Here is a 27,370-nt window from a genome sequence, read left to right on the forward strand (position 1 = left end):
TTTCTTGCGCTTCCTGCCCCCGGACTGGCGTCGGGCGCTGGACCACTGGCGAGTGTGCGCAGGTGCTCCGGGCACCTACGGCAGCCAAGGGACCTGCCTTGGCGAGGACCGAGGGAGACCCCGGGGCACCATGTGCGCCCTCCCCCGCCTGCGGGGGCCCAGGGCGCCGCCCCAGCCGCTGCTCCTCCTGTGCCTCCTGGCGGCGGTGTGCCCGAGCTCCGCGGATGACCATCCCCCAGGTGTGAGGGGTGCAGGACCGGGAGGGGCGGAGGGCGCGGAAAGGGGGTGCAGGACCCGGGAGGGGCGGGGGCGCAGGAAGGGGCGGGGGAGGTGTGCGTGGCCCGTGCGCGCACCAGGCACTGGGTGGGAAGGGGCGCGAGGATGCTGGGGATGCAGGTGGACAGGGAGGGCCGCGCCTTCCATTGGCCAAGCGGGGTTATCTGAGCTGGATGAGGGGACGGGGGCGGGTAGGGGACCTCCCCTCCAGGGCGTGAATCTGGAACCCACAGCGCCTGGGAGTGGGGGCGGTGGGAGGAGGGCAGTGTCTCCTTTCCGGAGAAGAGGGCGGGTGGCAACCACAGGCAGGGACTGGCTTCTGGGAAAGTGCGGTCTGTATTCTGAAAGCCACATTCACCCAGGCCACCTCCCTGCATTTGAATGCATAGTAAGATGGAGATAGCACCTACTCTCTTCCAGCAGGCGGGTTGTCTTTGAGGGTGCGAAACAGCAATGCAGCAACAACCAAACAATCAAACAAAGCCGCACAACTGAGAGGGAGGGAGGGAGGGAGGGAGGGAGGGAGGGAGGGAGGGAGGGAGGGGGGGAGGGGGGGAGGGGGGGAGGGGGGGAGGGGGAGGAGGGAAAGAGAGAGATAGAGAGAGAGAGAGACTGTCTTTGACACCATGGTCTTTGAAAGTGAAGTTTTATGTTTGGTTATTTTGTTAAAGACAAATTGAAAGAGGTATTTGTGGGCAAAATATTATCAAAACCAACGCCAAATTTGCCATCTTTGGCTTCACCTGTTTAGAATTACTTTTTAGTTGAAAAGCATTCCACCTAACCTGTTTTCTAATGCCTACTCACTCCTGTGTTATGTCAGTGTTAGCAGCCACTTAGGATAACAGACCACCTCTAGCTGGCAAATACTGCCCATCAGTTAACTGAAATCGGAGTATTATGCTACACAGGGTTTTCAGCTTTCCGTAGGAATTCATTTTTATGGGCTTATAGCAGATTTTTTTCATCAGATACTAGGAAGATGGAAAGGTAATCAAAGGACATGATTCTTCTTTTCTTTTTTCTTTCTTTTTTAATAAATGTCCTTTCAAAGGCCCAGTTGTTCACAACTTGGACACAATATTTTGGGCTGCTTCAGTTTCTAAATGTCCTTGTCCCGCATCTCTTTTCCATTCACACCAAGCATAAAGGACTGTCCAGGCCATTTCACCCCTGCCTCTCTCCTACCCTCCCCCCTTCCCCCCCAGCTTTCCTTGGTTCTCCATCCCCGCATCACCCTTCATTCACCCCAGAACACTGGGTTACTCCTGGAACTTTGCTGCGGGATTTGGCTGTTTGTTGGAATTTCCAGGGAACTTATTGGTAAAAGTGCTCCCTGGATCCTGCCCTCAAAAATTCGGATTCAGCCCTAGCTAGTTTGCCTCAGTGGTGGAGTGTCAGCCTACAGACTGAAGGGTCCCGGGTTCGATTCTGGTCAGGGGCACATACCTCAGTTGCAAGCTCGATCCTGAGACAACCAATAGATGTCTGTCTCTCTCACATCAATGTTTCTCTCTTTGTCTCCCCCTCCCCTTTCCACTCACTAAAAATCAATGGAAAATATCCTCATGTGAAGATTAACCAATAAATAAATAAATAAATATTCTGATTCAGTTGGCCTGGGACTCAGCCTGGACACCTGGAGTTTTTAAATTCCTCCATGTATTTAATCATGTGATCCCGAGCAGGTGGAAAACCTAGGCTTTAAAGGGATATGTCATCCTCAAGAGTGCCCTTCTGGGCAGTTAGTCATTCTGTTGGCACCAAGGAGCCCAGGTTTAACCTGACATGCAGAGGGGACTTCTAAAGAGAAACAAGCAGGCAAAAAACAACCGTGGAATACATTAGCAAATAAAGTGTATGCATGTATGGCAAACATCTGTGTATGTACAGTGTCAATGTTGTCCTTTCAGCTTCTCTTACGACAAAATTATGCCACAGAAAAGGCATGCAGTTAGCATCTAATTTTAAGGAAGAATTAAAAGTTGTCAGGCAACTTCATCTTGTTTTATAGATTCTGCATTGATCTCGATGAGATTCAGTTTCCTGTTTCCTAAAGGACAGTGTGAAGTTTCCTGCCGTTTTTTTTTTTAATCGAGATGCTTAGAACTACTTATGTACAGCTGTTCTATAAACCAAAGACTTTTGGCTAAATTTTAATGTTAAAAATGGTTATACTTTTTCCTATTAACTGTGTAACAACTGTGTGCCTTGCATAACTGCATTATGCAGTTTATAGCACTGTGTGTTGGCTTTTATTGACCCTGACTCTGAGATGAGGAAACTGGAACTTAGTGAAGTTAAATCATTGCCAAAGCACACTTAATTAATTAAGTAGTAGAGCAGGAAACTTAGCATTGTTCAGCCCAATTCCAAAGCTTGTTTTCCTAAACAGAGACTCGGTTGTGGCTCTGGGGTGACTGGGTGTGTCTAGGAAAGATTGGAACCACCAACAGAGAGCAGAGTGAGTGAATCTAGATGCTCCTCTTGAGCTGAAGAGCTTGCTGACACAGTGCAAGTCCTAGAATAAAGTTAGGCACAAGGATTCATCCTAACCTGTAGACTGTTTCAGTTCAATATGAAATGTAAAATGCCTTTGTAAGGGAGAAGTATGATTTGAATAGGAATATTCAGAAATCATTGTTATTACTATTACATGGAACAAATTAAGAGAATGGGTCCTGTTTACCCTTTGGAAAATGTTTTCAGGGGAGTAATTTGAAATGATCACTTTTAACTTCGAGAGTTAGATGGCCTATATGCTTCTTCCATCAACCCCCTGCTTCCTTCCTATACGCTTCCCCCCGCCCCCCAACCCAAGCAACTGCTTAGTAGTAAATATTTGTTGGAATAAATATTATTCGAGTACCTAGACGTGCTGACATTGCGTAAGTCTGTATCTTTGTAGAAAACTTTACCAGTTTTTAACCTTTCAAGGTGTTTAAAGTGTTTAAAGGAACAGGTGAATTGGAATCCTATCTTTAACAGGGTTGTATCTGATGCATCAAAATGTTGACCCTAAATTTATCATCACATTAAACATTATATGAACATTTTTTAAAATCCTCACCCAAGGATCTGCTTATTGATTTCTAGAGAGAGGAAGTGAAAGAGAGATGAGAGAGAAACTTCAATCTGTTGCCTTCCATACCTACCCAACCATGGATCAAATCAGCAACCTGGGTATCTGCCCTGACGGGGAATGGAATCTGCACCACAACCTTTTTTAAAGAATTAATTTAACTGTCGTCTCTTCCTTCCTGGTCTTCTGCCCCGCCTCCTATCCTCTTCTTCCTTCCCTTCCCAAAGTGCTGCCCTTCCTGTAGCCCTGAAGAGGGGAAATGCAGAAAGTATCCTCCCTTGTTGGACTGTAGGAGCCAGAGGGGCCCAGATCAGGGAATTAGAGGCCTAGCCGGGTCAGGATGGTGTCCAGGTAGGAGAGCGGCCTCAGGTGGTGTGTTAGGGTCTGAGCACAGTAGGGCGGATGCTCCCACAGAGAATGGCCAGGAACTGAGCAGTGACCAGGGCTTTTTGCAAGCCCAGCTGACACGTGTTTCTGGCCCTGATCAGGGGATGAAGGTGAAGAGGCAGGAGAGCAGGCAGGACCTCTTTGGGGCCTGGCGTGGTAGTGGAAGATTAGTTACATGTAGGGGATGGATGGATCACATGAGTAAAGCTAGTAAGGAGAAAAGGACCAGACTTTTCACTAGAAGAGAAGGAAATATACAGATCACTCATCATAGAAGTGTACAATTGAAATGTACATAATTTTATTCACCAATGTCACCCCAGTAAATTGAATAAAACATTTTTAAGAAAGAAAAAGGAAACTAGAATGAACCTTGGGTTGTAATTTGTAGCATTAGAATGAATTCATAACTTTAAACATCTATTTCACTCTTATGTCTACATCTGTATAAGTAAATACATAGATATGAATGTGTGTATAACTCTAGGTATGATGCATATGCTGTGTATTTAAATGAAGATATATTTTATATCCACTTTATACCTATAGTATGCGTGTGTATAAATGACCATGCATATATTCTTAGTTCTGTCCGCTGAGATGGAGTGGAGATTTCCCAATAGCAATAACCGTACTTAGCACTGGAGTCGAAATACCATTCTTTACTAACAGTAGCTAGGACTTCTTGGAGAAATGGCTGATTTCAGGACTGGGGTGGGGAAAATATAAGATGAGCCTGGAACATCTTGTGCCAGAAGCAATGAAGTGCTCAAGGCATGATGGGTGATATCAAAAGGATACAGGACCAGAGGGAAGGAGCTCCCACTGGACAAGGCTGGGCCAAACTGGGCATCAAAATAAATAGTAATACTAATGGACTAGTACCATTAGTACCCACTGAGTAATGCCCATTGAATAATATGGGTATTCATGAGTACATACCGATATAAATTAAATGAATTAAGTAAAAGTTTGATGAATATTACATAGTTTCAAAGTCACATCACACAAAATTCTTACTGATGAAAAGGAGAAAAAATACATTTATAGTAGAGAAGCCTGCCAGATATGGCTTTAATCAAATGATCAAAGTGAAAATCATCAGTAAAGAGAGAAGTAAAGATGGCGTGCCATCCAACAGGATGCAATGAGAAGAACATGGTCACCCCTGAGATATTCCTGCCAAAGAAGCTGCCTCTGAATCTAATCACATTACAAAGCAGCTCTCCTGTTCCTCTCACAAGCATCAAGGTCGTAAAAGGTCAGGAGAGACTGAAGTGTCCAAAGTGAAGGAAAACAGAAGGACATGACAACTGATAGCAACACAACAGCTGAGCTGGAACCTTTTGTTAAAAAGTACATTTCAACAAAAGGACTTCTGTTGAAACTCAGATGAGGTGTGGCATGAGAGGGGAGTGCACATATGCTTGTTTCTCTATTTTCACAGCAGAATTGGGAAGATGTGAGGTAGATCCTCTGTGGAAAATATGCAGTAATGTCTTAGAGGGGAATGGGCCATCAGGGCACCAACTTGTTTTCAAATGTTCAGGGGAAATGTTCACTCTGCACTTGAAACTTCTCTGTTAGTTCCAGATTATTTGAAAAGAAGCCAAAAGAATTTCAGCTCTTTCTGAGAAAGTTTAACATTAAACCATAGGGAATAATTGAGAAATGGTCATAAGTGTATGTAATTAGGTACATTTTCCAAAGGAGTGTTTGTTTACAAACAGCAGCAGATTATGTGTTAAGGTAGTTTGTCCTAAACTGTAATCTATTGAAGTTACTTCTGTACAGCTGGCCTCACATATTTCATAACATTATGTGAACCATAAAAAGAAACAATTTAGGACACACACAATGATATAGAAGAAAAACCTCACAATGCTTTGTTGAAAATAAACTCTCCATTCCTAATAATAGTCACTGTTCACACATAACAAAATGACTCAAATAATGCATTGCTCCTATAGAAAGAATAGATGCTGTCTTTAAAAATGGTGTTATTCTTTTAATTGAAAATTATTTTTCTGGCATTTTTAAAGTTATTGTGGTCATGTCATTACTAATGTATCCCTACTCCCAAGATAAAATCTTTTTTTTTACAGCTTTATAATTACACTAGAGGCCCAGTGCATTAAATTCGTGCACTGGTTGGGTCCCTAGCGTATGCTGGCCGGGGCCTCCCTCCCTTCCCCCCCACCTGCTCCACCCCCTGGTCTAATGCCCGGATGAACTCCCAGTGGAGGGGACAATTTGCATACTACACTTTTATTATATAGGATAATCCTGAGATCCTGAAAGAGAATTTAGATGTGATATTGGATTGATCTCGAAGCCTGAAGTGCTTCTGTGATGGAGCCAAGAGCCTGAGCTAGCTAGTAGCCAGGGCCGGCTTCCTGTTTTGCATTTCAAAACTCCATCCAACAACTGGGGCTTCTTCTTAAGTGGTCACCAAAATAGACCCTTTCTGGAGGGAGGTGTGGGGAGCTGCCCTGCACTCTGCTTGGCTCTGCCCCTCAGCTGTGGCCTGGCTGCTGGGGGCAGGGTTCATGTGCAGGTGGGTAGAGGAGGCTGCCGCTGGAGAGGAGGAGGGCATGGCCAGGCCTCGCAAAGGTTCTGCTAGGGGTGGACTACTTTGAAGACCAAGAAGCACCAGCCCCTTTCTGTTCCAGTTCTAAATGAATGTTTAGTTTTGAGGAGAGGAGAAAAGGCAAAGAAGGGTTGCAAGAAATGTCGCAGCTTACTAGCAAAATCTCTGCATCTAAAGGATGCAGAACAGGAACTCAGGGCCACAGGGCCATGGATGATGACAGAAAACCACGCTGTTGAAGAATCAGGGTGGAGGATGTACCCTTTTGGAAGTGAGGGTTCCGCAGCCTTGGCATTTTGGACTGGATAATTCTCTGTTGTGAAGGACTGTCACTGTAACAGCATCCCGATGCAATGGGCAAGCCGTGTACCACAAAAAGGAATGGTCAAGCCCTGACCCTTGGTACCTGTGAAGGGGACCGTATTTGAGAGTCTGGTCTTTGCAGAGGTAATCGAGGTAAATTGAGGTCACTCTGAATTAGGATGAGCCCTCACGCTATGACTGTGGTCTTTGTAAAGGAGGGAGATGGGAGATTTGGATACAGAGACACAGCCACAGAGAGAAGAAGGCCGTGTAAAGACCACAGAGGGAAGATGGCCGTGTAAAGACCACAGAGGGAAGATGGCTGTGTAAAGACGGAGCCAATCATGGGAATGATACAGCTCCAGCCACCGCCCCTGCAGAGGAAGGAAAACAAACCTTTCATTTCTGCCACAACTATCAGATGTTGGCATTTTTGTTACCACCTGGGAAATAATGCCCCGTGGACAATTTCCAGCAATGACTAGGAAATGGGAGAGTATCATAACTGGAGGAATGCTTGCAAGTTCTTGGCACCATCACTCAATATTATATAACTTTGCTCACCCTTCTTTCTCCATGAAGTGAAACCCCAAGTAACAAGTCAGTAGTGGAACTTGGGTTAGGATACAGAATTCCTGCTTCTCCATTTTGTATTTCTTTTTGTGACAACCTAATTAATCCTTTTAGGGAAGTTTTTAAGCCACGTCTGCCTGCATTTCTTGCCAGTTTCCTTCAAATACCAGCATCTGCTAATCAGCCTCCTGCCAACTGAAAGCAATAGGTTTACTGTTCTCCCTGTTTTGCTTAAAAAAGACCTCTGCTGAACAAATAACTCCTTGCTTTTACTAGTCTAACACCTTCTACAGATGGCCCTGCTCTTGCACTTGGGATGTTTGTATATGTTGCCTCTTAAAGGGATTTCCCCAAGACAAAAATCACAACAGTCATGCATATTCTTTTGCACTTGGGGCTTGTTCGAGCCTGATCAACATGAATGCTTTAAAGGGAACAGGACGTCAGGAGGCAGGTGAAAGCTGGTTTATAGACATCGGATTGTACTTTTGTCACATGATCTGGCAATTGGAAGTGGTCAGGATGGCTAGTATATTCTGGAACTACCCAAACTTTCCTATTCTCAAAGCTTGGTTTTTCCTTTTCCTTCTCTTCCTTCAAGTTCTCTACACTCAGATTGTGCCCAACCCAAGCCTAGACTCCTCTCTCTCCTTGTTCTAACTCAGGTCCTAGGTGAGCCCTTCCATCCAGGTCCTGGTGAGAATAACCACAGCCTCGGAGCTCATCTCCTTATCTCCTCATCATTAGTCCTCCCTCGCCCCCCCCCCCCCCCCCGCCACTGCACCTCCACAGTCCCTCGAAGATGTAGATCAGACTTCCCACTCTGTAGCTCCCACTTGTATGAAATATGCAGGCTGGTTACAGTCAGTACTACCAATGAGGGCTACTCTTACGCCCTAATGACAATCTGACACACACTGAGGTCTACACTGATGTTGCTATGATTCATGCAACCTCTTGGAACCCAGCTCACTGAGCTTCACGCTCATCAGCGTCAAGCATGTGTCAGGTGCTCTCTATAGTCATTTACGTCAAACAAGAAGAATGACAACAATTTTTTTTCAGCTTCTGTCACTTCTTATTGTTGCTTACAGGGTGGGTAAATAATAATAATAATAATAATAATAATAATAATAATAATAATAATAAATGATGTCAGGCCTTCTGGAAAGGATGCTGCTTCAGGGATAAGGAGTGTGTGAACCCCTGTCTACTGTTCTGCGTGGGCTGGGTGGAGAAAGCAAGGAGGCAGAGCTAGAGCCCGTGCTGTGCAATCTTCCTGGGGCCGATGCTGGAGTAGATCAGTTCCTTCCTTCCCACCCCATCTGCCTGGACCTTCCTGAGATACTTTCTCTTTCCCGACATCTCTTGGTGCACTAGGCCCAAGAAGGAAAAGAAGCATTTTCATTAGGAAAAGACAGCCTTTGGGCAACAAGGATGTGCGCATGTGTGTCTGAGAGGCAGAGAGAATGATGAATATTAAATGTGGGTGGAGGAAAGGTCTTGTATTTCTGGCAGCCCAGTGAGACCCTCAGGTATCTTTTCCTACATAATCACTGCCAGAAGGGAGTATGATTTATGGCTTTCATTCGTTAAGGATGATTTGATGGGAAAGTGCATTCCACATTCCAAAGCTGCAGGAGAAGGGACCATGCCTTTGGAACACCCTGTACCAGGAGAATTAGGTTCTGCTGGGTAGATTTTTTTTCCTTAGGCCATATTGTAAATGCTATGTGCAAGCTGAAGCGACAAAAGCAACCGCTCACTTTGATACCATTTCTCATACAGAGAAGAAAGGGAAATAACTGGAAATTAATTTTGAGCGAAGTACAAAAAAGTGAAGCAAAACCTGCCAGGGTTAATGTAAACTGAATGAAGTTTAAGGAATGCAGCCAAACTGACAATAATGAGCCTTTACTTTTCTTCTCTGAGTTGTTTGATGGAGTTGGAGTAGTTTTCAGAGGAGGTCAGGTCTGGGGCCCCGATGTCAGAGAAACAGTAGCCAGTGTAAGAAAGGAAGTTCCAGGCCAGTGAGAGAGGCTGAAATGCAAAACTTGTTTCTGTGCTAAAAGTTTTCAAAAGAAGATGCAAACGACAGAGAAAAGTTGATTTCGAGGAGGCCCCTGCACTGGAGCCGCAGCTGGAGAGGAAGAGAGCAGGACTCACTGGACATCGCTGCGTCCTCTGTCCCTGGGCCCAGTGTCCCCGTGCTCAGTGCTCTGTGTTCCTTCTAATGCCCCTGATTAGGGCCATCCTGTGCTTCCTGTTCTCTCATCTTCTCTGCCTCCGCATGCCTTGCCTTATCCTTCCACTCTTATCTAATCCCTCAATGTCTTCATTTATATTTTATAAAGAAACTACAAATTGTAGGATAACAAAATTAAAGTTATTTTTAAAGCCACTTGGTGTAAATCAATAGGTATTTTTCATTTAAAAAAATAAAGACCACAGAAACAATTGAAAATGTCATCACACTTAATAGCCCGATATATTTCTGAATATCTGTGGAGCATATAAAGCTAATCAGATCTTCCTGAAATCATTATTTTTCATGACTAGTATATAACACGTTAGCTGTTAGCTGTTGGAAACTGGCTTTGAGATAGTCACTTAATCTTGATAAGAATATATAATCACCTGTTCTTTTTCTCACAGCTTCACCTTTTACAAGTCTACCTGCTCGAGAAGAAATGCTGGCCAGATACTCCAACCTTTCCTTGGAGAGTCACAACCTATCCCTGACTGGTAAATCTATCATATTTCATATTTCTTTTCTTTAAATATGTACATTTTTTTAAAATTGATTTTAGAGAGAGAGGAAAGGAGAGGGAGAGAGAGATAGAAACATTGATGAGAGAGAAACATCAATCACCCACCTCTTGCACCCCCTATTGGGGATTGCGTAGAAGCTCAGGCATGTGCCCTGACTAGGAATAAAACCAGTGACCTCTTGGTGCACAGGAGGACACACAACCTACTGAGCAACACAGGCCAGGCTCATATTTCTAATAATACGATGAGGAAATAAGCTTTTATTTTTCATTAAGCCACTGCATTTTATCTTGTGAAGTTCTAATCCGTGCTCGTGGTCTGCTGGGAGAAACACACCAGGCCCTTATACCAGTGGTTGGCAAACTGCGGCCCCTTGAGTGTGGCTCTTCCACAAAATACCACGTGCGGGCAGTGCGATTGAAACTTTGTGGCCACACTCAAGGGGCCAAAGATCCGCATGTGGCTCACGAGCCGCAGTTTGCCGACCACTGCCTTATACAATCACAGTATCTGTACAGTATATATAGTACCATATAGCAGAATGGGGATTCTGCCATGAGGATGCTGGGCTCTGGGTGCAAGGAAGAGGCAGCTCGTCTAGACATGGGAGCTGAGAAAGGCTCTCCGGAAAAGGGACACTGGGGGGAGAGGAGGGTTAATTCTGACTTGCAGGTACTCTGATACAGTTCTTGCTGGTGTATCCATTCAAATCACTCTGCATTGAGAGGAGAACTCAGGTATCTTGTGAAGGACCTTTCAGCAGCTCATTTGAAGATGCCCCAGGGAGCCCATGACAATGGAGGAGAAAAATGAGTAAAGAATTCTGGGCTAAAACTCAGCTCTGCTTCCCCTTTTCATGTTTTTTTGGGTTTGACCACCAGTGTTTCAAAGCAATCTTAGAGTTCTTTAAATGAGTAAGAAGCATTATCTGTTTGAGTAACAATATTAAAAGTTCAAGTAGCATTTAAAATACTTTAAACCTGTTCAGTGAGTCAATAACGAGTTTTATCCAATGATATGTCCTCTCATCTGAAAAACTGTTCCTGTACTTCTGTTTATCAGGAAAGGTGAGCCTTTTCCTCCCCCATCTGATTCCAAAGGGATGTTTGCACTGCACTTTATCATAGAACATTTTTATGACACTGTGAAACTTCTGTTTGCCCCCAAATATCCCCATTCCAATATTTAGGATGTATTCTTACTTGTTTTTTTACTGTTTGCATGTTCTACTGGTGAGTTTCCCCATTTGGATGAAATGTTTAAGGGAATTCATGTGAATAATACATTTGCCAATCCTTTGACCAGCCCGAGGATGTTGGCACCATCACACCCTTCAGCTTCCAGTCCAGCAGGCGCCGGGGGAAGGAAGGTGCTTGGGGCGAGAGCAAGCTTTGACTTTTTAGTTGCTGCTGGGCTGGCTATTTACTTACTTAACCTGTTCGGAGAGCTTAACTCCTAACTACTCTTTCATTCTGCAACTGCTATTAAAACCAGTATCCCAACTGTTACAAAGGCATCAAGTGTTCGCAGTACATTGCTTGCTTACCTTCACGTTGGCCTGATGAACTTGAGTCAGGAAGTTTTCTCTTCCTCATAGGCCCCTGAACTTGGGCTTGCCCAGGTCTGAACAATCACTAAGTGCATGACAGCCCAGTCATGCTGTGTGCTTCCCCCACTAGTTTGTCCAATGTCCTCTCAAAAGCTCCTGCCAGCGGGCTTTCCCTCCCTGTGAAAGAAAGGCCTATTTGTTTTGATTTTGAGATCCTTGCAGATCCAACTGCAAGTCGGGAGCATGCTCATAGTGCAATAGACTTTTTGAATCTAGTTTTCCCTTATTTAAGTCCGGATTTGTTTTTATTTGACAAAAGATTTGACATTCATTTTGAAACACTGGTTGTCAAGACGACATTTACATGCGGGTTGTTGTTCTGTTGCCTTCTCATCAGAAAGTTGGGTTGTAGGAACTGTCTTTTGTGAAATACAGAATTCTAATCTGAAATGAATTTATGGTGACTTTAGGCTTTATTCTCACTGCTATCACTAGGATTTTTAACCCACTTTATAAATGGAATGTTTGCAACAATATTGATTACTCAGGTTTGTCTGTATATGGTGCTTACAACAGTTACTTTTAATATTATTTTCTTTTTCTTTTTGGGCATTTTATAAGTTGATGTCTCTTTTAGAATAAAATTTTTCTTGTAGGAAAATTCAGATGTAATACATTAGTTGAAAATTTTGGACCAACATGACAATCATCCTCTTTCACTGAATCTGTAGATTAATTTGGGGATAATTAATGTTTTTATGATATTGTGTTGTATTCCCACCTGTGATTTAGATTTGCATTTGAGATCTATTATTTTTTTAAATATATATTTTTTAATTGTATTTAAAGTGTACATGTTTAACATGATGATTATATATATATATGTATATATATATATATATATATATATATATATATATATATATATATACTAGAGGCCCAGTGCATGAAATCATGTACTGTGGGGGTGGGGGGTGGGTCGTTGGACATCCTTAGTACGGCCATGGAGGTGGGAGAGGCTCCTGCCACCGCTGCTGCACTTGCCAGCCTTGAGCCCCACTTTTGGCTGAGCAGTGCTCCCCTTGTTGGAGCACACTGACCACCAGGGAGCAGCTCCTGCATTGAGCATCTGCCCCCTGGTGGTCAGTGCATGTCATAGCGACCAGTCATTCCACTTTTCAGTCAATTTGCATATTAGCCTTTTATTATATAGGATAGTGAGATGATACTATAGTCAAGCTAATTAAGATATCATCTTCTCACAGTTATTTTTGTGTGTGATGAATGAACCTGAAATCTACTCTTAACATATTTCCAGTGTTCAGTAAAATATTATCAAGTATATTAATGAATATAGTCTTCATGCCTGTACGTTAGCTCTCAAATCTTTTTTTTTTTAATATATTTTTTATTGATTTTTCACAGAGAGGAAGGGAGAGGGATAGAGAGTTAGAAACATCAATGAGAGAGAAACATCGATCAGCTGCCTCCTGCACACCCTCCACTGGGGATGTGCCCGCAACCAAGGTACATGCCCTTGACCGGAATCGAACCCGGGACCCTTGAGTCCGCAGGCCGACGCTCTATCCACTGAGCCAAACTGGTTCTGGCAAGCTCTCAAATCTTAATTCATCCTACATAATTGCAACTTTGTACATTTGACCAACATCTCATTTCCCCTTCTCCCATCGTCCCTGGTAACCAACTTTCTACTCTTTGCTTCTAGAAGTTCAACTTTTTTTTTTTTAAGATTTTACAAGTAAGTGAAATCATACAGTGTTTATCTTTGTCTGGCTTATTTCACTTAACATAATGTCTTCCAGTTTCATCCATGTTATTGTAAAAGGCAGTATTTCCTTCTTTGTCATAGCCGAATAATATTCCACTTTATGTATACCACAACTTCTTTGTTCATTCTATTGATGAACACGTGGGTTGTTTTGCTATGTTGGCTGTTATGACTACACAGCAGCAAGCATGACAATGCATATATCTCATTGAGATCTGATTTCATCCCCTTTAGCTAGGTGCCCAGAAATAGGATTGCTGGATAATATGGAAGTTCTATTTTTTTTTATTTTTTGAGGAATCTCCATACTGTTTTCCAAATGGCTGCACCAAATGACATTCCCACCAACATTGTACAAGTGTTCCCTTTCCTCCACATCCTCACCAATGCTTGTTATCTTGTATCTTTTTTATAATAGCCATCCTATCAGGTGTGATGTCTCCACTGTGGTTTTGACTTGCATGTCCCTGATGATCAGTGATGTTGAGGACCCCATCATGTATTGGTTGGCCATTTGTAATTCTTTTCTTGAGGAATGTCTATTCAGGTTATTTGCTCATTTTAAAATCGAGATGTTTTATTGCTATTATTGAGTTGTATTTATTTAGTTAGTTAGTTATTATTATTATTTTTTAATCCTCACTCGAGGATATTTTTCCATTGATTTTTAGAGATAGTGGAAGAGAGACAGAAACACAGAGAGAAATATCAATGAGAAAGGCACATTGATTGGTTGCCTCCTGCACCAGCCCTGACCAGAGCCCAAGCCAGGGAGGAGCCTGCAACCGAGGTATGTGCCCTTGACTGGAATCAGACCCAGGACCCTTAGGTCCGCAGTCTGATGCTCTATTCACAGAGCCAAACTGTCTAGGGCTGCTATTGAGTTTTACATGTTGTAGTGCACTTAACTATTTTTAATAAGAGTTCCTGATTTAAACCATGTCCTATGTAATAAATTTTAAGAGGCTTTCTAAATTTTTTACTTTTTTGTAATAGGTCAAAGTAGACTTTTATTTCAAGTAAAATGATACCCAATTGGACCCCTTAAGGTCTAACTTGTCATTTTTTCAAAGATCACAATTTGCTTAAAGGTCCATACACTTTAAAATTTTTAATGATAAAAATAAGACTATTTAGGCAGATGTAAATTACTATGATTTTAAGAATAGCCTTTTAAAAAAATATAGTTCAGATACTGAGCAAATGGGTAAAGTCCTGGAAATGTACATGCCATGGCTGCTTTTGTAACACTCTAAGAAAGCAGAACTATGTTACTGCAGTTGTGGAGTTCTGGGGAAGCTTATACATTGTGCACCAAGTTCAATGGACATATTAGTGTGTTGGCTAACCACAAAGTATTTTAGACTTAAAGGTAAAACTCTTTCTACGTGTTTTATGCTTGTGCTTTGCTGATAGGAAAGCAAGCAAATTGTAGAAGCGCCTGAAAGTATATGAAACAGGACACCACTCACAGGTTGCTTCCTCCTCTACCCTTCACAGCTACAGATTTTAAGGAGATTAAGATCACAGCCTATCCCCAGCCGACTTGGCTCAGTGGATAGAGCATCAGCCTGTGGACTGAAGAGTCCCAGGTTCGATTCCAGCCAAGGGCACATGCCTGGGTTGTGGGCTCGATCCCCAGTAGGGGACGTTCAGGAGGTAGCCGATCAATGATTCTCTCTCATCATTGATGTTTCTATTTCTCTCCTTCTCCCTTCCTCTCTGAAATCAATAAAGAAATATATTTTTTAAAAAGAAGATTACAGCCTAAGGCTTTTGCAATTATGTTAATGTTTTAACAGAGCTTTTCCTCAACAGTGCCTATGAAAGAGAATAACAAAGGGAACCACATAGGTGTTAACAGAGAAATAATTCCTAAAAGGAATATCAGATGAGGAAATGGTCTTAGTAGAGCACTACTGTTGATTTAAACTGGTTTTTTTTATATTGGATTTCCCCTCTATGTAGCTTTTACAATATCATTTGATTTTGTTTTCTTTTGTGGCTAATAGAATATTCCAATGTTGCAGTAGAAAAAAATATCACTTTGCAAAGACCTTCTAATGTAGAACTCACGTGCCAGTACACAACGTCTGGGAATCTGAATTCAGTAAACGTGACTTGGAGAAAAGATGATGAACTTATTGAGAATAATTATCTCATCAATGCAACAGGAAACATTCTGTATACCCAATACATGTGAGTACACTAAGTTTTAAGCTGGTTGGTTACATAAAATTACTAGTCAAATTCTAAATATTTTTGTGACTCGCATTTTTTTCCCATTGTTTTCACATGAATGTTATTACAAATTTTTTTTCTTTTTTAAAATTTTGATTAATGGCTAAGTCTTTTCATTTTCATTGAAAGTATTTAGAGAACTGAGCTCATATTAATAACTTAAATTATCTTTAGGTTTACCATCATTGATAGCAAACAAATGGGAAGTTATTCTTGTTTCTTCCAAGAGGAAAAGGAACAAAGGGGTACATTTAATTTCAAAGGTCAGTACTAATAATTTATAGAGTTATAACTTCAGTGCTCTATTCTGAGAATACTACATCCCCCAATTTTTATATTACTACAATACTAAACATAATGCAGCTGAAAGAAAATTATATGCTTTCCATTGAGTCATAAGTGGCAATCTTTAAAATAGTGCTTCCCAGTGTAGGATTTGTATTTCCCAACCCACTTCCACTTGGCTTCCCTGCCCTAGTTTAAAGCACAGGATTTAGTTAGAAAGACCAGGCTGCCAAGTTGTTTGTAAATCACAGCAGTCTCTTGAACCTATCTATCCATCTATCTTAAATCAACCAATCTATCATTCATCCATCCTTCCATCCATCGCTCTAAACTCAGAGCTTTCATAGTAGCCCTCCAGGTAACTGAGTCACTGTACGCTTAGACTGTGAAACTGTGTGTCCATCAGTGGCTCTAGGACTTGGAAATTTAAGGATACATAAAATTTAAAAATACTATGAAGATGCACACAGGGTTGCCTGGTTTTGATCTCATCAAGTAAGGACAACCTCAGAATATAACCCACAGCTTTCCCTGTGGGAATGGACAAATCAAAGTATTTTACTCTTTCTATCATTAAACCAAAACTTTAAAGGTCTCAAACTCATAATAAAGATTAGCCATTCAAGCTGGATAATTATCTTCATGAAAAACCCCACATTCTGTGATAGATTAGTGAACGCAATGCCCATGCTGCTATTTCGGAAACTCGGTCTGTCACCACATTAACTATTTTGGGCTTTGCTTCACAATAATTTCCCAGGATACACGAGAAATCATTCTCAGGTATGGCTAGCTGCCCTGACAAAATGTGGATACTGTTCCCAAGGCCCCATCAGTAGTGGAATGGCCTGCTTCATCATTACTGGAATTTAAGATGGTTCACTCCTGTATTCCTCCTTGTATTCCCTCTGTACTCACTGACTCATTTCCTTCATGTGGTTCTATAAATGTTCTTTCTTGGTAAATATAATAAATTCTTATGTTTATGCAAATCGGTCTCTGCAAAGGCAGAAACTATTATCATCCTTTGATTATTTTGATCATATACATTCTCTTTTAACTTTCCTTAATTTGCCTAATTTAACTTAGTGAAGGATAAACTACAGTTCCTTTCATTATTCCTTTCCTTCTTTTTCATTTCCCTTTCCTTTTGTCTCCCCCCACACACACACTTTTTTCCCCTCCCTCATTCCCCAATGAGTTAAGAGGATATTGAATACCTGTACACACACATGCTCATGCACACACAGTCCTTGTAAACATTGTATTGAGCCTCTTTAAAATAAGTAAAGAAGACCTGTGGGTCTTAAGAAGATACTCATCAAATCTTGAGACTTGATGTGATTCTAAGAAATACAACTGTAAAAATTGCTTCTCCCCTTTTAAATGGCTATTTTCTGCATACTAGTTATGCCTATTGAAAGTTTAAATATTAAATAAACTGCATTTTTTCTCATTAGCTCTCTTATAAGAAAGTCCCTAAGCTATTATTTGAAGTGATCATTCTTACCTCTGATGTGAAGATTAGCAAGGGCATTTTACCTTTCCATATACCAACAGGTTTAATGGCAGGTGGTCTTCAAGAAGGCTTCTTGATTTCCTATCTATTTTGAGAGAACGAAGCTGATGGAGTATCAACACTAAGCCTAGGTCTGAAATCAAGTGCTTGAGGAATGAAATCAGCACTGAATATTTAGAATCTTTGAAAAATAGTTTTCTTGAAGCAGTTTAGCTCCGTTTATTAGAGATTTTTTTGTTTTTATTTTACAAATATATCTTTATTGATTTCAGAGAGAGAAAGGGAGAGGGAGATAGAAATAGAAACATCAGCCCTAACCGGTTTGGCTCAGTGGATGGAGCATCGGCCTGCGGACTGAAGGGTCCTGGGTTTGATTCCAGTCAAGGGCATGTACCTTGGTTGCGGGCACATCCCCAGTGGGAGGTGTGCAGGAGGCAGCTGATCGATGTTTCTCTCTTATCAATGTTTCCAACTCTCTATCCCTCTCCCTCTCTGTAAAAAATCAATAAAATATATATATTTTTAAAAAGAAATAGAAACATCAATGATGGGAAAGAATCATTGATCAGCTGCCTCCTGCAAGACTCACACTGGGGATGAGCCCACAACCTGACTGGGAATTGAACTGTGACCTCCTGGTTCATAGGTCAGAACTCAACCACTGAGACACACCAGCTGTGCAGTTTATTATTTTTGAATCCCACTTAACATTAATGTGACTTTTCAGCATGTACTATATCATGAAGATATTTGTAAAATAAGTTGAGCCCTTCTAGATCTTTTTTTGGTGAAATAATAATTCTTTGTAATTCCTCTAAATTAATGTTGTTTGGAGAAATAATTTTATTTAATTACACTTTAAAAATGTGTGGCTTCTGCAGAACAATTAATATTATAGTTATTTAATTAGATCTATAAGGCTTATAGAATGGTATATATTTCTATCGATGCCCTATTATGCTTTCTGCAGATGGATTGCTTATGACTTTTCTTAAGAATAAGGATTATCTTTCCTTAGCAGCACTATAGTTGAGTGTGGATGAAAAGCCTGCTTTATTCTCTATTTTAAGTTGAGACCAAAAAAATTCTTCTGTTGACTACATGAGTCAGCTATAGTGCATGAGTCTGAGTTCTCAGAATAATTCATCAGCACAGTTCCTGCTTCTGCCTTTATGAGAGCTGGTTGATTAATTACTACAAGATTATAAAAGGGCAAAAGCTCTGCTGACTTCGTTGTCTGGCTAGTGATGCCAGTTAGAGGGGCAACAGCAAATGTCGCGATTACTTTTCACCCTGGAAAGATGAGTGATGGTATAAAAAAAGACCAGAGATCGGTCTGAAGCAGCAACTTCACCATCTTTAAACATGGCTTCTTCCAATCCCAAGACTCTCATGTGCCCTAGTTTATCCAAAGTTCCAAAAGGTCATTCAGACACATTGGGATACCGTATCCCTGTCCTTGTAGTCATAAATATTTCCAAATGTAAGCAGCATCCCAGAACCATGTGTGATCTCCAGAGCAGTTCTAACAAGTTATGTTCCCTGAGAGTAGTACATTTTATAATTTCGGTCCACACGGCTGGTATCAGCCAAGTAAAGCATGGCAGAGCCATGGTGACTGTCATCGTGACCATTAATCCAGAGGACAGTAAAAAACAAAACCAACAGAAGAGATGAAAAGAAAGCAGAATTTTGGTTTTGTTCCCCTCTGGTGTCGCTGTCACTTACCTACAGTCGATACCCTGACCTTCACACTTACTTGAGATAGTCTAATAGCCCAACAGTGTGTCCCACCCCCAAACTTCATAAAATACCCAAGATTTTCTTGACAAGCCCCTCTCAGCTAGCAGCTGTGCTTCCCAGGCCTGTGCCTCTTAGACACTTACTGAAAAAGGGTATCTTCTACCGTGTTTCCCCAAAACATTGCTTTTCTTCCACTTTGATTCCTAGCCTGAGTAAACGTCAATGTTTTGATCATATTTCACCACATAGTTTCCTGCTGAATCATGACCTAACCTGTTTCCAGAAAGAGCGTGCTGAGATTGCAACTTAGAGGAGATATCTGGGAGATCAGCCGGCTGGGGAGGCAGAAAGGCCTGGACTGGTGCCCAGCACAACCAGCTTCAAAGTAGCTTTCAGAACAGCGTGTGTTTAAGGCGAGCCCAGCCTGGCTCTAGAAGTACCTGCATCACAGCCGCGTTGTTAAAATTCAGTGCCAACCCCGTGCACGCTGTGCCTCCCCAGGTGATACCCAGGTGTAGCTCCCTGCCCTCTGTGGGTTGGAAGGAAACTGTGGCTTCAGAAAAGAATCCCGGTTTTAGCCACACTCAGATCTCTACTTCATCTGCAAGGCTTTCATGGAGGCTCCTCCTACAGCGGGTTGATCTTTCTCATGTTAATGAGAAAAAATGAAAGAAACTGACTTCAACTTAAATACATTCTCCCTACTCAAACTCTTTCAGTAATCTACGTTTCTCTACATTTTTCTTAGTCCCTGAACTTCATGGAAAAAACAAACCAGTGATCACTTATGTGGGGGATTCAACTGTATTTATATGTAAATGCCAAGAGTGTGTTCCTTTAAATTGGACCTGGTACAGTATAAATGGGAGTGTACAGGTAAGGTCATATTTCTTTAATTTTAAGAAAACAAATAAAAATTTTATTTTATAATAAGATTATAATAGACTTAGAATTGCAAGGACTATTTATATGTCTGCTATCTTTTTCTTTAGTATGTGTTCATAAAGAAAGAACAGTGATAAAGAGAGTTGTCATTTGACGTTTTCAGCTTGTTACATTACACATTGGAAGATACTCTTAAATGTTCCATTATCTGTTTTTTGTTTTTTATATTTAGCAATCTATTTAAATTCTTTGAAATAAAGTTATAATTCACTTTTACTTGACGACTTTATAAATAACCCCAACAACAACAAAAATATTCTTTTTTTCTTCTTTTCATAAAAATAACTGGAAAAAAGGCTGTCTTCCTTTCCTGCTGCTGTCTCCCTCCAGACACACTTGTGATATGAGGCAGTACAACTGCACCATCTCAGAAAAGAATGACAACTTGGTCCTTTGAACTTAGGCTCTTCCAGTAACTGGCCTTGGCTTCTTTTGGCCTCCCAGAGGCTTAAGGGAAGCCAAGTGCTTAAAATTCCTATTAAGGAATTAATGGGTACTCAAAGATCTGATTTGGAAAAAAACAAACAAACCACAAAACACACTTGAGTATTCAAGAAATCTTTCTGGCTCTTTCTTCCTCCCAAATAGCCTCTAATAGCATGGAAATGTAGGAAATGATCCCATTGCCTGCTGCTAATGGTCACAGAAATTCAGTTCTGTAAAGGCAAGCTGTAATTCTAGAAGGAACAGTATGAGACAGTGTACACCTTAACTGAAACATTAAGTTCCGTCTTTGACAAAGTTGATGCTATCATAGACTGCTGAAGAACAGGGAGAGTGACTGATTCTGTGAGAACTTTAGTTTGATTTTTCAAAGAAACAGCTCCCATCCACCTAGGAGTACACAAACCATTAACATTTCTGCTTCTCTTCTTATTGATTAGGAAAGGCAATCATTTTGTATATGTAAATAATTTTTTAAAAACATGTAAATATGTAAAAATTATCAATTGTGATATTGGAAATGCCCAGTCTAACTTATTTATCCATATGTGACACTGATGAAAATACCCTAATTCTAATTATATTAAACTTCTAGAAGGTAGTCTGTGCAGCTCTCCATTTGCTATACTCATTTTCTCTTATAATTTGGCCCTAAGCATGGGTCAGATTAAGAAGTGAGAAAAGTGCAGGGAAGAAGGTGCAGGGAAGAAGGTGCAGGTCAAAACTTTAGGTCAAGTGTTTTTTTCCAAGTGTGGGCCAACCCTCTGCATCAGAATCCCCTGGGATGCCTGTTACTCACACAGCCCTCAGATTCGTCAGCTCCGAGTTAGAGAAGACACATGGGTAACAGCATCACGGGCAGTGCTGCGCCCAGGGAGTAGGCTACTATAATTTGGGGGGCAAATAATAAACTCACAGAGAGTGCTTCATCAGATAACCTCTGGGAATATTTGTATGCAGGTGAGCATCTATTGAGCAGTGCAAGTGAATGACAGAGCAGTGAAGGAATTAAATACTAGTAGACTGAGAATAAAATTGAATTTAAATGGATTAAATAAATAAGTCCCCAAATAGCCTAGCGTGACTCTTGAGTGGCTGGGAAAATCCAGTGAATATCAGAAGAGAGAGAGAGAGAGAGAGAGAGAGAGAGAGAGAGAGAGAGAGAGAGAGAGAGAGAGAGAGAACAGAGAGTGCCCACACCACCACGTACACCAGCTTCACCGGGGATGTCCACCCATCCTTTCACATCAGCTTTCAGGACGGAAGATTTCATCTCCAGTCCCTGTCAGAGGAACTCCCAATCTCCAGAGCCAGTGATCTTCCTTTATAGGAATGATCAGATTTAGCGGCTTCATTCATCTAATAGTTGGTTGAATGTATTCCTGTGCTTATGAAGGGAAAGTTCTTTGAACAGCTAGTCGGGAATTAGAATGTGAAATCCAGCTGGCTGTTAATTCTCATATAATATTTACCCATGATGACCCGTGTGCTGTGGTTTCATTCAGTGGTAAGTATTGACAGCAAAGTATACTTCTCCTTTGCTTGTTACCTCTTGGAGATCAAACTCTGGTAAGATGAGCTGTTACTAGTATGTATAACTTCTCACAAGTTTTAACATGCCTTTCTCTGGTAAGTGGTTCTCTTGGCCTTATCTTATAGCTTTTGCTCAAAACTAGACCATTTAGAACATGTCTCTTGCATGCAATATGATAGGAATGGATTTTAATGTCTCCTTATATTAGGTTCCTCTTGATGTTCAAATGAGCGATAAGTATGTGATCAGTGGAACAAATGCTAATGAAACAAGGCTCAAGATAATGCACCTTTCAGAGGAAGATCAGGGAGCTTACCGGTGCCATGCAATATTCCAATTAGGCGAGAGTGAAGACCACATTGAACTTGTCGTGCTGACGTATTTGGTGCCCCTCAAACCATTTCTTGCAATAGCTGCTGAGGTTGTTCTTTTAGTGGCTATTATTCTGCTCTGTGAAGTGTACACCAAAAAGAAAAAGAACCGCCCAGGTAGGAGTTATTTTTTTAGATAACATTCTCAAGTTATGACTTAATATATTCCAGGGGCTTCAGAGTTTTGGGGAAACATCTAGTTTTTGTTACCTGGAATGATATTTATGTTAAAATCAATGGTGACAGTGAGCTATGAGCTTGTATTGATGAGCTTCCTGTTTCAATTTACTAAACTATTGTAGTACTAAAATACATCTTTTCCACCATTTTCTTTGGTGTTACTGGCACCTACGTATCAATTAGGTAGTATGTGCTTTGTATTGGGAAATTCTGTGATAGCACAATAGAAAAGATTTCAAAGACAAATAATTGCTTTTTCATTTAGATAACTCACTTAAAATATTTGATCAAACATTTTAGAGTTCTCATATAGAGACTAGGTCCTGTCGGTTTCCTAGTTTTGTAGCCTATACCTGATGGATTATGGGTTGAGAAACCAATGTTCTTCCCGTTGGATAATTTATCTTAAATTTTGTATTCTTTCCTGATTTTGTACTAAAACTTTAATAACTTAAATAAATTTGTAATGAATCTATCAATCAGTCCTGTTTTGAGAATTTGAAGCTCTAGTCTAGACTATGCTTGATAGAAATTTTAGGTACAAGAGGAGGACAGGATGGAGGTGCAGTTGCCTAAGGTCGCTCATCTCTCTTTCATTCCAAAGAGGGGACATAGCACAGTGAATTCTTAACTGGGGGTGGGGGGGGGGTTGAATTAAACATACATGCTCCATAAGAATAATAAACCAATCTTAATATGCATATTCTTCTTTTGTTACACAGATGATGGGAAAGAATTTGAACAAATTGAACAGCTGTAAGTAGTATTTTTTATAAATTTTCACTTGAGTGAAATACAGATAAATATGAAATAGAATAAATGCTTACAGTTAGGCGAAAATCATGCGTATATTATGTATGCTACTCGCTGTATGTGTCCGTGTTGTAGTGACCATCTGGAGTTTGCCTGCCGACATTGGAATACTGTTTTCTCCTGGAAAAGTGGGTTTAGTGGTAGTACCTACAACATAGGGCTGTTGGGTTAAATGATATGCTATGTGTAAAAGGGCTTGGTGTGGGCTATGAACACCTAGCGTGGGTGTTCAGTGACCATAAGGAAGTTTTATTTGTGTGAAGCACTGATTCTCAAACCCGGCTATATTTTTGATCACTTAGGATGGATGCTCCTTAAAAATGCAGTGTCTCAGACCTTACTGGATCTCCGGATCAGAACCTCTGGGATTGGTGCCTGGGCTTCCGTCTTTCTTTAACCTGTCAATCACTGATGCTGATTCCCTGTCGGGTGGAAAATGACTGGCCTGGGATTCTGTCAGTCACTATTTTGAAAGCACACAAATTGTGCGCTAGTTCTCATACAGCTCACTTTGTGGAGAGTTGAGCATGCGGAGGGTTGGGGAAGAGGTTGCCAGGGGTACAGTTCTGTGCTACAGCTGGGAGCTTCAAGTTCCTCCAAACCAGATAACTAAGTGTAGAGTCCAGTGATGGAGGAGGCCAAGATTGGGATTAAAATCTTTAGCAACTTCGTTTTATAACTGGAAGCTAGTATCTCTTACTCCCCTCATCGTTTTCATCCATTCCCCCTCCCCACTGGCAACCATCAGTTTGTTCTCTGTCTCTATGAGTCTGTTTCTTCATTGGTTTTTGTTTTTTGTTTTTTTAGACTCTACATATAAGTGAAATCATATGGTATTTGTCTTTCTCTGTCTGATTTATTTCACTTAACATAATACCCTCTAGGTCCATACATAAGCCACAGGATGTAATGTACAGCATAGGGAAAGTAGTCAACAATATTGTAATAATTTTGTATGATGATAGATGACTACTAGACTTATTGTGGTGGTCACATTGCAAGGTATGTAAATGTTGAATCACTATGTTGAGACTATTATAATATTGTATGCCAACGATACTTCAAAAAAGATCTCAGTAACAGAGCCAAGGACTGGGGACCAGAAAATAAGACCAGATGAAAGCAACCAAGAGAAACCTAAGAAATTGGAGGCCTGAGCAAATGTTACCAACAAAAAATTGCCTTTAAAGTTTATCTTCATCAGTCAACAGGAGCTCTGAGGTGTGAGTGCAGTAGCCACTCTTAAAGAATGGGGCAAGCTATATGGCTATCATTCAGATATTTGTAGATGCTATGCAAAATAGTTATTTAAATCAATTCACATGTGGAAGATAAAATAAACCAATACATATGAGCTTATAAATTAAGGGCATAAAATCATTATATCAGGAGTCCCATAACCACAGATAGGAATACAACGGTGTTGCCTTAGAATCACAGACTCTCGTGGCTGGGAGAGAATTAATTGTCCCTCGTTTTGGAGAACTTGAACATCTTACTTATACTAATTTAAACTTTGCATTTTTCTGGCTCCCATGTATGGAATCTCTTTCTTATTCTTAAAGTCATATACAATTCATGACAGATATTTGAAACGTTACAACCTTGCCCAGTTCTTTGGTTCCCCCAGCTCAGTCTCCCCAGTGTTTCCACCCATTCCCTTGCAGTGATAGTAGGAGGCTGCTGGAGTCTCAGCACATTCTGGTTGGCATAGGACACTCTGAAAGGATGGTGTCAGAACCCATGGAACTGACGACCAATTCTTCATAATTTAATTTTTGCTTATGTAACCTACCCTATTGAAAAAAATACTTTAAAAGTATTTTTTCTAGAATATCTTGGCAATGTCAAATTGATTCAGTCTCTAGTGCAATGCATTAACTTCCTGCTCTTTGAAAACTGGGATATTGTACATCATTTTCTCCATCCCATACTGCTCCACGGAGATCACTGACAGCATTTTATTTTCCTCATCTTTAGGTTATAGCTGTAGCTTTAGATTTCATCCCAGTGTCAGGGGCACTTGAAGTCATTTAGACCTACCTTTTCCCAATGCTCTTTTAGAATGTATTAGCTAGGAGATACATTTTTCTTGACAGAGAACAAATATTACGTATCAATATATTTTATGTATAATGTGTATATATATGTGTATGTTCACTTAGATGCCAGTTATTCACAGTGTATTGGTGAAAATGATTTTTTAAAACAGTATAAACATGCAACATCAAAACAGGCTAGTTTTAGTGCTCATTCACATAGTCCAATGAGGAGCTCACTCAGCATCTCATCCACTCAGATATTTAATCCACACAATCTCACCTAACTGTCCTTGCCCCCAGATTTCAACATAATTGATTTGATGGTTGAATTTATTCTCTGGTATTAATGGCTTGATGAGCTCAAAGCTTCCTAAAAGACCTAGAAGGGCATTCATTTCACACCCTTGTTATATAGTTTAGCCACTCTTGTCTTCAGAATCTGAAGCCCAGACATGTGTTCTTGCTCTGATGCACATTGGGTAGATAAAGAACCATGTTCATCCTCTAATTCAGTGCAATAAACTTGTCAAAGTACAGCCCCTGTAACTCATATATTGGCTGAGCTCCTGATTGGCTATTACCTTGCATTTGTCAAAACAACACATACATTACAGCCATCTACCCAAGCCCCCACACGTGCTTAGGGAGAAGTAATTCTCCCTCTGAATAAAATAGACAGGCCTTTGCTACTGTCACCTGCAGCAACATAATCAATGACATAAAAAATTAACATTATGAGTAAAACATTTTTAAGAGTAAATTCTGTCTGTACTTACTCTTCACATTAACCTGATAGTCATGATGTAGATGGTTACTGACTTAATTTTATGTAGTGTAAACATCTAGTGACTTTCTTTCTTTATTTTCAATACAGGAAATCAGATGATAGCAATGGTATAGAAAATAATGTCCCCAGGTACAGAAAAAATGTAAGTTACTTCTAAATGTTCTTCCAAATAAAAGGTAAAATCCAATAGAGATAGGCTGTCTATTAACCCAGCTACTTTTTAAAAAAAGTTTCATTAAAGACCCACTCAATCACTATGTGTGTGGGTCTGCTTGTTTACAATATTATGGGAGAAAACAGAGTTATACAAAAATAAATGACATATTTTTTCCCACCAGGGAACCAATATGAAAGTAAAGCTATTGTACTGCCTACATATATGTGTGTGTTTTTCTTTTGTCACCATGGGCTAGTTTCTTTTACAACTCTTCCTGTAGTCTTATTTTTTTTCCTGTCTCAATTTTTCTGGATTGTCCTATTTTATTCTGACATATTCCATCTTTTTGGTTAATATTAGCTTATTTTCTTTACTGATTAGAATAAAAATTTTCATAGTATTGTCAGCATTTTTCTCCTGAGTAGTGAGAATAGGAACTGCCGGGTTTGGCAATAAGTTGGATCCCCCTTCCCAGCAAGTTTTGCTTTGCTGAAGTGATGATAAGCCATCATAGAGTAACCAGGACATGCTAATTGAGTTTCATTATGTTTTTATTTAACTCAGGAATCTGTGGGCCAATGAATGAGAAGCCTCATGCCAAGACTCATGGGAAGATGTACAAAGAGTTTGTATTTCTGCCTTGTTTATGCTTCCTGTTAAGAACATCGGAGTTTTTATTTTTAAAAGAATAAAAAGTTTAAGCAACATATTCAGTAATAGCTTTGTAAATAACAGATACTATCTCAGATCTAAAGATATTTTCAATCTGCAATTTGTTTACATAAAAGCAAAGTAAATTGTATTAAATATGTTCTTTGAGCTATCACCCAGGATAACTAATCTTATCCTGGTCCTCCAGGGACACACAGAACAGACACCAGCTAATGTCACTCAAGACCTGTTAATAACCAAAGAATTCATTTAAAAGGAAGCCTTTGCCATTTGTCTTGAAAAGTATTTCCCCCCAATCGTGCTTACTATGTATAAA

The 27,370-nt window shown here is 40.6% G+C and overlaps 1 protein-coding gene across 1 annotated transcript; it reads left to right on the forward strand.

The window, feature by feature from the left end:
• On the forward strand, positions 1-27,090 carry EMB (embigin). Its single transcript, XM_059694807.1, has 9 exons — positions 1-239; positions 9,867-9,956; positions 15,334-15,520; positions 15,737-15,825; positions 19,858-19,985; positions 22,241-22,520; positions 23,306-23,339; positions 26,313-26,367; positions 26,947-27,090. The coding sequence occupies exons 1-9, from the start codon at positions 131-133 to the stop codon at positions 26,962-26,964; spliced, it is 990 nt and encodes a 329-aa protein (XP_059550790.1). The 5' UTR covers positions 1-130; the 3' UTR covers positions 26,965-27,090.
• Positions 27,091-27,370: the final 280 nt, after the last annotated feature.

The sequence above is a fragment of the Myotis daubentonii genome, chromosome 4 (assembly GCF_963259705.1).
Source record: "Myotis daubentonii chromosome 4, mMyoDau2.1, whole genome shotgun sequence".
Classification (NCBI taxonomy): domain Eukaryota; kingdom Metazoa; phylum Chordata; class Mammalia; order Chiroptera; family Vespertilionidae; genus Myotis; species Myotis daubentonii.

Coding starts and splice junctions, on each gene's coding strand:
- EMB (XM_059694807.1), top strand. CDS start 131: ATGTGCGCCCTCCCCCGCCTGCGGGGGCCCAGGGCGCCGCCCCAGCCG. Junction 15,826..19,857: donor GGGTACATTTAATTTCAAAG/GTCAGTACTAAT, acceptor CATTTTTCTTAG/TCCCTGAACTTCATGGAAAA. Junction 22,521..23,305: donor AAAGAAAAAGAACCGCCCAG/GTAGGAGTTATT, acceptor TTTGTTACACAG/ATGATGGGAAAGAATTTGAA.